The sequence below is a fragment of the Vigna unguiculata genome, chromosome 7 (genome assembly GCF_004118075.2).
Source record: "Vigna unguiculata cultivar IT97K-499-35 chromosome 7, ASM411807v1, whole genome shotgun sequence".
Lineage (NCBI taxonomy): Eukaryota > Viridiplantae > Streptophyta > Magnoliopsida > Fabales > Fabaceae > Vigna > Vigna unguiculata.
Genome location: NC_040285.1, coordinates 3,402,551 through 3,411,537, shown reverse-complemented (window position 1 = coordinate 3,411,537; position 8,987 = coordinate 3,402,551). Strand labels below are relative to the sequence as shown.

Here is an 8,987-nt window from a genome sequence, read left to right as displayed (position 1 = left end):
TCTGGAATGAAATTTGATCCGGTGTATGGTGACCAATATTCTTTATTCCTAACCGGATGAAATTGTATTTCATATGCTTTATTGATGTTGTAGAGGCTATAAACTGGATGGATGTATGAGGTTAGTTCTATATGCGAGAAAGAGCAAACACCTATTACGTGATGACAAGGCAGTCAAAGAGCTTGAAAATGACCACAATCACACCACCAATCATTTAATCTAACTGTAAAAGACATTGGTAGGCGGTGATCATGTGGAGAAAACGAACTTGACACATTTTCGCTTGTTGTTGATTTTTTCTAATGATAGCATTAATTTCCTTTGTATATTCGTGGCCTGCTCGTAACATGAAATCTGCCTTAACCCCTCTCTCAACAAACCATGTTGCGGTCCTTTCAAATGTTGCCTTAATTAGAGCACAAATTGCTAATGAACGAGCTCTTTTTAAAACAGAATTCATACATTCTGCCAGGTTTGTTGTCATGTGCCTGAATCTACTACCTCCATCGTAGGCCTGAGTCCATTTTTGTAGTGGTATCCTGTCAATCCAAGATGCCACTTCTGGTGAATAGGATCTCAAAGCTGCCAATTTAGCATCCAATATGGGTTGTTTCACCTCGTAAGCTATAAAAATACAATTATATTAGTTAGTTTAATTATTGAATGTGGTGAATGAAAGAAAAAAATTATTACCCATATTCTTTAACCAGTTCTTCAATTCGTGATTCTTGAATTTTTTGTTGAAATTTGAAGCAATATGATATATGCAGTATACTGATTGCAGTCCATCTGCTTCCCATTGTACTTCTTCAGATTGTAGGGCTGCCAATATGCCTTTCCCCCTGTCTGTTATCAAGCAGAGGTTAGATTGTGGTGTAACATGCTCCCTTAAGAGTTGAAAAAACCATATTAAGGCCTCCTTTGTTTCTCCTTCCATTATTGCGAAGGCCAAAGGGAATATGTTACGTGACCCATCTTGAGCTAGTGTTGTTAGCAATGTCCCTTGATATCTTCCTGTCAGAAATGTGCCATCTACTTGGACAACTGGCTTGAAATAGTTAAACCCTTGGATGCATGGTCCAAAAGACCAAAATACACATTCCATAATATAGCAAGAAGGGTCAGGTTGGCCACTTACTTGTATAGGAGATCCAGTGCATTGAATTATTGTGTCGGGATTGCTTTCTTGTACAGCTTGATACCACCTGGGAAGTTCATTGTAAGACTCTTCCCAATCTCCGAACTCCTTAGCAAGCGCTTTTTGCTTACCATTCCAGGCTTTGTCATATGAAACTGAATATCCGAAACGATTTTTAATTTCAGCTACCAAACTTTTGATAGGTATGGAAGGATTTTCCTTTACAGAGTTCATCACAATAGAACCAATTTGATTGGAATCAAGGTTGACATGATCTGCAGGTTGCATGGTTGACAAACACGTGTGTGATCCGTCAATCTTTCTAATTTCCCAATTCAAACTTCGCTTGCTATAAGCAGCCCGTAAACGCCACGGGCAGTCTTTTTTGTAGTCGACACATCGACATATAAATTTTTCAGATTTGCTCTCAACAACAGCAAATCTATAACCATTGTCAATATGGTATTGCTTGATACATGACACTGTGGACTCTTTTGTGTCAAAAGACATGCCAACACATAGTGAATTTTCAGTCACTGGATTTGAAGCTTCAAGTGAGGTGTGACTTGATGACCCACTATGATACGTTGTATGGATTGTATATTGGTTGGTAACCAAATCATCTTCACTAAAATCAGACAAAATATCTAGATATTGATTCAATTGATCTGTCATTTGTGTATAAATTTGATGAAGGTACGAACAAAACAAAATGAATGAGTCTCTACTAAAATGTTACTGAAATGAGTATAAATATGAACTTTAAGAGACCCTGCTTCCTGCCCACGAGCACATTTAGTATGGCTGAAGCCGCTTTTAATTACAACGTCTTTCTCTTAAAAGTAAGCGACTTCATTAATTAAACCACCCACTTCATTAAACACATGTCAGGACGGACGACCCACTTCATTAAACACAAACCGGTGCATGTCAGGACGGAGTTGGTGGCCATTAAAGAGAAATCGTTAGGCCACCTAACGATTTCAATTGATTGTTGTCCGCGTGGATGACGACTTTAATTGGGTTGTCGTCCGCGTCATTGACGACTTTGCCTTCACTCGACCTGACACCATCACGCGCGCGCAATTATTTTGCTTGATTGTGCTGTTGACTGTGCGCTACACCACCACCATGGAATCAGTGTAATTAATGGAGTGGCAGAGATTCCTCCTACTCCCTATGCCATGCACAGATAAAAATTTGCATGCATTCGTCCAAAATGGTGGCAGCCTTTAAACCTTTAAACCTTTAATTGAATGCTCTCACAACCACAAGCCACGAACAACTTTTAAAATTTGATAGACAGTGCATTGTGGAAAATCACGTCAAGAAATTTCGAGCATTGGTTCAAATACTCTCAAGTTGCACATATTCATCACTTTGTGCATTCAGCTTGGATTAGCAGTTTGAGGTTGCGCGCATTGGGAGAGTTTTCAACACTTCACCACACATTTCATTGCTTCTACTTTCAAGGTTCAACTATCTTTTAATATTTTGTTGTCAATTAATTCCAAATTATGTTCTAATTTTTATTTTCAATTTCTAAACACGTTTAGCATGACACAAAATGGACGTCTATCTCAGGATATGTCACTACTTCGGCTTCAACACGAACATATCACTCACGACTTATGGGAAGGACGAGAACGGGTTCTTAGACCGAGAAGAGCTGGAGTTTGGATACTAAACAACCAAGACATACTTGATCCCCATGTCATAAATTTAATTCAACGGACTGGATTCGGACACGCCTTATATATCCTGGACATGGATGTCAACCACTTCCTCATCAGTTCTTTATTAGAAAGGTGGAGATCAGAAACTCACACATTTCACCTCCCCCATGGAGAGACTACTGTGACACTAGAGGATGTAGTCGTCCTCCTTGGCCTACCGATAGATGGAGATGTGGTCACTGGTCCCACTACAGTTGAAGACATATTTGCCACCTTCCATGAACACCTAGGTGTCATCCCACCACTGACGGTGATAAGAGGGAACTCAATTAGAGTTTCTTGGTTAAACTCTACTTTCCAACAGCTTCCACCGAATGCAAACAATGAGGTTATTGCTCAATATGCGAGAGCGTACATTCTCACATTGATTGGAAGCATTTTAATGTCAGACACGTCTGCATCTAGAGTACATGTCATGTATCTACTTAGGCTAGCTGACTTAAATGTACTCAGGAATTATAGTTGGGGGTCTACAGTTTTGGTCTGCCTATATTGTTGCCTAGATCATGGCATTCACCTACGCCAAGAAAATATTGGTGGATGCATGATCTTGTTACAATGTTGGGCTTGGGAGAGGATTACTTCTATAGCCCCACAACTTCAACCTTTAAGTGATCAGGAGGTGGCTGATGGGGATGGTTTCCCTGTTTGTAGAAGGTAAAAAGCTAACTTTTAAATTTTTTTTTTTGCCATTTAACTAACTTGAAATTGCTACATTTTTTTAGGCGGATGAATGTAACGCATCGGATAAATCCAGCTTCAATTTCAGTAACTGAATTTCGGTTGAGATTTGATCAACTACGTACAAGACAGGTAATACTTAAGGTAAATCAAAGTTTTTTTCTTTTTTAACATTTCAAACTAATGTCTACAATTTTGTTTCAGTTCTTGTGGAGGCCTTACACTTGACAAGAAGTTAGTCGATTGATTGTGGTTGACATCCCTCCGGTATCCAGAGCAACAGTCCCAATAATTTGCTTCGCCACAGTAGAAATCCATCAGGCGGATAGGGTGATGCGTCAATTTGGTTTAAGACAAAACATTTCGCCTGAGCCAGTTAACCTGGATCAAGTTCACATGGATGACTTGAGGGGGAGAAACGACAGAGATTGGGTAGGACATCATCACCAGTGGATTGCAATTTGGAATGATCGACAAAATCGGATCGTTCAAGGTACACCTTTCAGCGGAAACGACCATTTGCGTGATGAAACACCGTATATGCAGTGGTACATAAAACACATTATCCACTATATATCTCCATCGACAGAATCTTCCGACGATGAGGTTATTTATACTACAATGTTGTACATCTATTTATCATACATACTTATTCATAACAATAACCATGTTATTTATTTTACAGTACGATATGTCACAAGAACCTTCCCAGCCTGCTTCACAACCTTACACTGGCCATGTTGGGTCTTCTCCAGATTTCATACATCATCCCCAACCCTTTTTCGGACAGTTGCCTATGGGTCAGGGTCAAATGTTTGGACATTCACATTCTCAATTTGGCAACCCATCAAACACCTCATTCCAACACGTCCCTTCTCCATATGGTTTCTTCCCGCATCAGTCAAGTTATGGTGCTGGTCCATCACATATGTTTGGCACCACAACTATGACACCACCATCTGCCTATTATCTAGGATCTTCATCATCAATGTCATTCTATCCTCCGCCAATGCCTTCCCAATCACCACAAATTTCGCAAAATGTCCAAAGTCATCAAGATGAAGATGATGATGATGATGATGATGATGAACCACAACAACCTCCAACACGTCCCAACAGACCCAGAAGAAGACCAACATGTGGAATTGGAGGACATAGATGACTGTTTTATTATTTTCCAGTAACTAAATTATTGTATTTTATTTTTTAATCAATTTAAAAATATATTAATGTTTATTTTTATTTTTATTTATAATATTTTGTGAAATTTTTTTTTTAAAAAAACTCAAAATGAAGTCGTCATTTGCAAAGACGACTTTACCACGCGCCAAACAAAAATCGTTCCCCTACCTGACGACTTTGTTTTTTAAAAAAATAAAATAAACCGTTATCATGGAAGACGACTTCAGCCTCAAAGTCGTCCTCCCTCCGAGCAACATAACCCACTTTCGTAAAAAAAGAATTTGAGAAACCTTTTTTTACAAATTCGAGTAAAAAGGGACCAAATACAAAAAAGCCCGGTTTATCTTTATCATCCATCTTCATATTGCTTCTAGTAATAATTTGATTTGATTTTGTAATCAAAAATAATTTTAAATGTTACACATCTAAATAGGTTTTAATTTCATTGCAACCATCAAAAGTTGAAATTTTGTTTGTTTTCAAGATTTATATAATATCAACCTATTATATTTTTAAAAATATTGTAAATTATATTTTATTTAAATAGGATTTACAAAATATTTCAAAAATATAAAAGATTAAGAAATAACAACTGTCTCCATTTTTTTCCTTATTTAAAACGTTCTCCTTACATATTCACATATATTGATAAACACGGAGTACTATCCATTTTATATATTGTTATATCGTTATACATTGTCATAGACGAAAAGAAAAAATTATATAACAAACAGAATTTTATCATCACTATAAAAACAAATCTTTGAATTTAATTATTGATTGTGATAATATTTCAAATCAAAATATATACTCAGATCTTATATATATCATAACGGATTGTAAAATATATTTAATCAAAATATTTACTCAGACATTAAATGCATATCATAAATACATATAAAATAAAATAATGAATAAGGATTTCCTGGCCTCGGTTAACTGTTTTGATAAATCATCTAAAACTAAATTTGAATAATTAAATTGATAGTCTAAATTATTAATTTTGGTATGATTTGAAAACCAATAAAAAAATATAAATTTATATTTTTCTGGTTTAGATAACTGTAAAATTTTATTATAAGGATTATAGAGAAGGTTGTATATGAAGATACCAATATATCTTGTATTTATTATATAGATATCATCCATTCTTTATTTATTTTAAAGGGTTTTTTTCTCTACTTAAAAGTATTTAATATTCGAGATGTGATTCGGAATAATGAGGGGCTCTAATTTCTTATATTCTTTATTCTTTATATATTGGTTTTGTTATTATTATAGTAATATTATCTAAACCCCTTACATTAAAAATTATTATCAGCAAATATTCAAGAGAGTTTCTTTATATATTATAGTACTTTTATTTTTAAAGATGATAATCTACTCATTCTTTAAACTATTTATCTAATTTGAGTGTTATAAATTTTGTTTTTCTATCCAGGAAATTTACTTTATTCCTTCCTCATGATTAAATCCTTATGGAATGTACTAATTGTTTCATCTTTTGAAAGTCTTTGTAATTATAATCTTTGTAACATTGTAATAAATTCTATAAACTATTGGACAAAAAAGTCTTTTAACGTCCGACATTTTCGACCTTTGACGTCTGCCCAAACACCGACGTCGTATCGGGTGACGTCAAAATAACGTCGGTAAAATAGCAGACGTCACTTGACGTCGGTCCTTTTGGGAGTCCGACGTTATCCAACGTCGGGGCCAGTAATAGCAGACGTCAATTTTTGCACCAGAAAGAGGGAAAAAACTGAGCAATTTAACGTCTGTCAGAGACTGTCAGACGTTAAATAACGTCGGCCCTGCAACAGTCCGACGTTAAATTACGTCTGTTAGGGCACACCAGACGTCAAACTGCACCATTTTTTTAAAAAAATTTGACTGTTTTTACAATATCCACACACCTGAAAATCAGAAAATTCCCAGAACAATTTCATAAAACTTTCAGCACAATTTTAGAGTTACAGTTATATATAATAGAACTAAAGTTTCAATATATATTCTAAACTAATATAAATAACAACAAACTAAAAGTTTCAACATGAAATTCTTGTACAATAAAGTTTTTAAAACGAGTTCTAATTCATGTGGTATCAACTCCATCTCTCCAATAGATATGCTGCCCATTCTTGTCTTAGTGTGTGGATAATGTCATTTGGTAGAGGTGATGGATTCTTGAATCGCTGAAAAAGTAATACAATTTCATTATGTATGAATATCATTCTTTAAAGTTTGATATGATTTATAATATGTGAAAGATATATATAATTACCTCTATCCATTCATCTTTAACTGCAGCTCGAATGATTGTTCTTATCCAAGACATGACATAATATCCACATTCCCATGAATCTTCTTGCTTGTTACACTGAACATTACAAATAAAATAAACACATCAAAGTCATAAGTTGACATACAGAAATTAATAACTTTAAAATGAATGAGTTCTAACCTTTGGATATATGACTTTAAGTTGTTGGCCTCTAGGTTTACCCACAATTCTAATGAAATTTTGGAAACATAAAACATATATAAGTTTTTATAACTAAGTAGATACATAGGTTAGGATTGAAAAAAAAATAATACTTACTCTTGTAACATGTTTTTAAAAGCTGGTGGAATCTTCCTATGGCATGAACAAAACCATACAACTAGGCATTGTCTTGGAATGATGAGACAAAGTTGCCAATGATACCTACCATCAATCACAAATACTTAGCCAAAATAATTAATAATACTTCACAAAATATTATTAGCAAAAACACTTACGAATCAATGTATGGCGCAAAGTAGATCTCTCTATTTGACTCAACCATCCATGTTTGCAAATAAAGTTTGATTTGGTCAGGTGAGTTTCCCGAAGGTTGAATTGTTTGAGGTTCAATGAATCCATAGACGGAAGATCGACCTTGGTCCACAATGACTTTGTCCATGTACCTACAAGAAGACAGTTAGGTATAATATTAAAAGGTACCAATTCTTTGCTTTAAATATGAAATACAATAAAAAAATCTTACATGCACCATAGTTGTATGACTGAAATATTTAACATCTTGTCTCCTGTAATGATCTCTAGTGCATCATTCAGGTTTATGTACAATGGGACATGACAATGGAGGCCAAATACTCTTAACTCCCACTCTAGCTCTACCGGTCCTCTTTTCAACTTGTGTAATTTCAGAAGCAGCTTTCCTAGAGGATCATCTTCTGCTTCCGCCATTTCATCATCTTCACGTATAACACGTGGACGTCGGACCGGCTGTTTTTCAGGACGAGTGGACTGAAATAAAGATTTAGAAAGGTTTGACGTTAAAAGTTTTATAAATTGTAAGATTGAACTACTAAAAACATGATGTCATAATACCTTTGGTGGGCTAAAGTATGGCATGATCAATGCTTTAGGCCAAGCAATAAATGTGCCTAAAGCTTCCCCAACAAATTGGATTTCTGAAGTTGGCACAGGCACTTGGGCATGGGGATCTCGAACTTCATCAATCATCACACGCACATGATGGGGCAATAGAGGAACACCATGGATAATCTCCCCACCCTGAAGTTGTCGTCCTATGGCCACTACGCGCGGGGGGTCTTCATCAACCAATAGCTCATACTGACTTGTGTAGTCAGTATGATCTACACCAGAGCATGAGCCTTTTGTACTCACACGTTGTCCTGTTGGAGCTTGAGTGGGTAATTCCATGTTCTGTTGCTGCATGGACTGAAGCTTTTCTTCAAGTGTTCTTTGTATTTGTTGTTGCTGTTGAAGTTGTTCCATAAAACGTTGCTCCATAATTCCCATGCGTTGGTTGAATCTTTCCTCCATTTGTTGCTCCATCTTCCTCAAGGCCTCTTGACTCAACGATTCATTACTTCTTTGTGGAGGACCAAAGTAATCTCGAAGACCAATGGCACCTCCAACACCACGCACACGTCCTGGGTGCTCTGGCCTTCCAATTGCCGTTGTGAGTATATCGTCCCGACCATGGCCAACAAACGAACCCTGAGTCTCTTGCTCAATTAATTCATCCTACACCACAAAAGAAAGTTTAATCAAAAGGAGAAACATATGAACTATGATAGTCAAATAAGATTTGTACTTACTATTTTTTGAGATATGATTTGAGCTGATTGTGATGTCATTTGCCCATCGGACTTAGTCCGAGCAGCCTTCCACATCTCGTACCTAGGAATTGCATCCACTAGGTCAGGGGACTCAAGTCCCAGAGTCTGTGCACGCG

At 36.1% G+C, this 8,987-nt stretch overlaps 1 protein-coding gene across 1 annotated transcript; it reads right to left on the bottom strand.

Moving 5' to 3' along the window:
• Window positions 1-214: 214 nt before the first annotated feature.
• Window positions 215-1,813, bottom strand: LOC114190134. The gene is made up of 2 exons (XM_028078916.1): window positions 694-1,813; window positions 215-624 (listed from the first exon to the last, which is right to left on the bottom strand). Exons 1-2 carry the CDS (start codon window positions 1,811-1,813, stop codon window positions 215-217), a joined length of 1,530 nt encoding a protein of 509 aa, XP_027934717.1.
• Between the last annotated feature and the right edge of the window lie 7,174 nt (window positions 1,814-8,987).

What these genes read in the sequence shown, in the direction of transcription:
- LOC114190134 (XM_028078916.1), bottom strand. Translation starts at nt 1,813, where the DNA reads ATGACAGATCAATTGAATCAATATCTAGATATTTTGTCTGATTTTAGT. An exon ending in GAACTGGTTAAAGAATATGG is followed by an intron (nt 625 to 693) that starts GTAATAATTTTT and finishes GTATTTTTATAG; the next exon opens with CTTACGAGGTGAAACAACCC.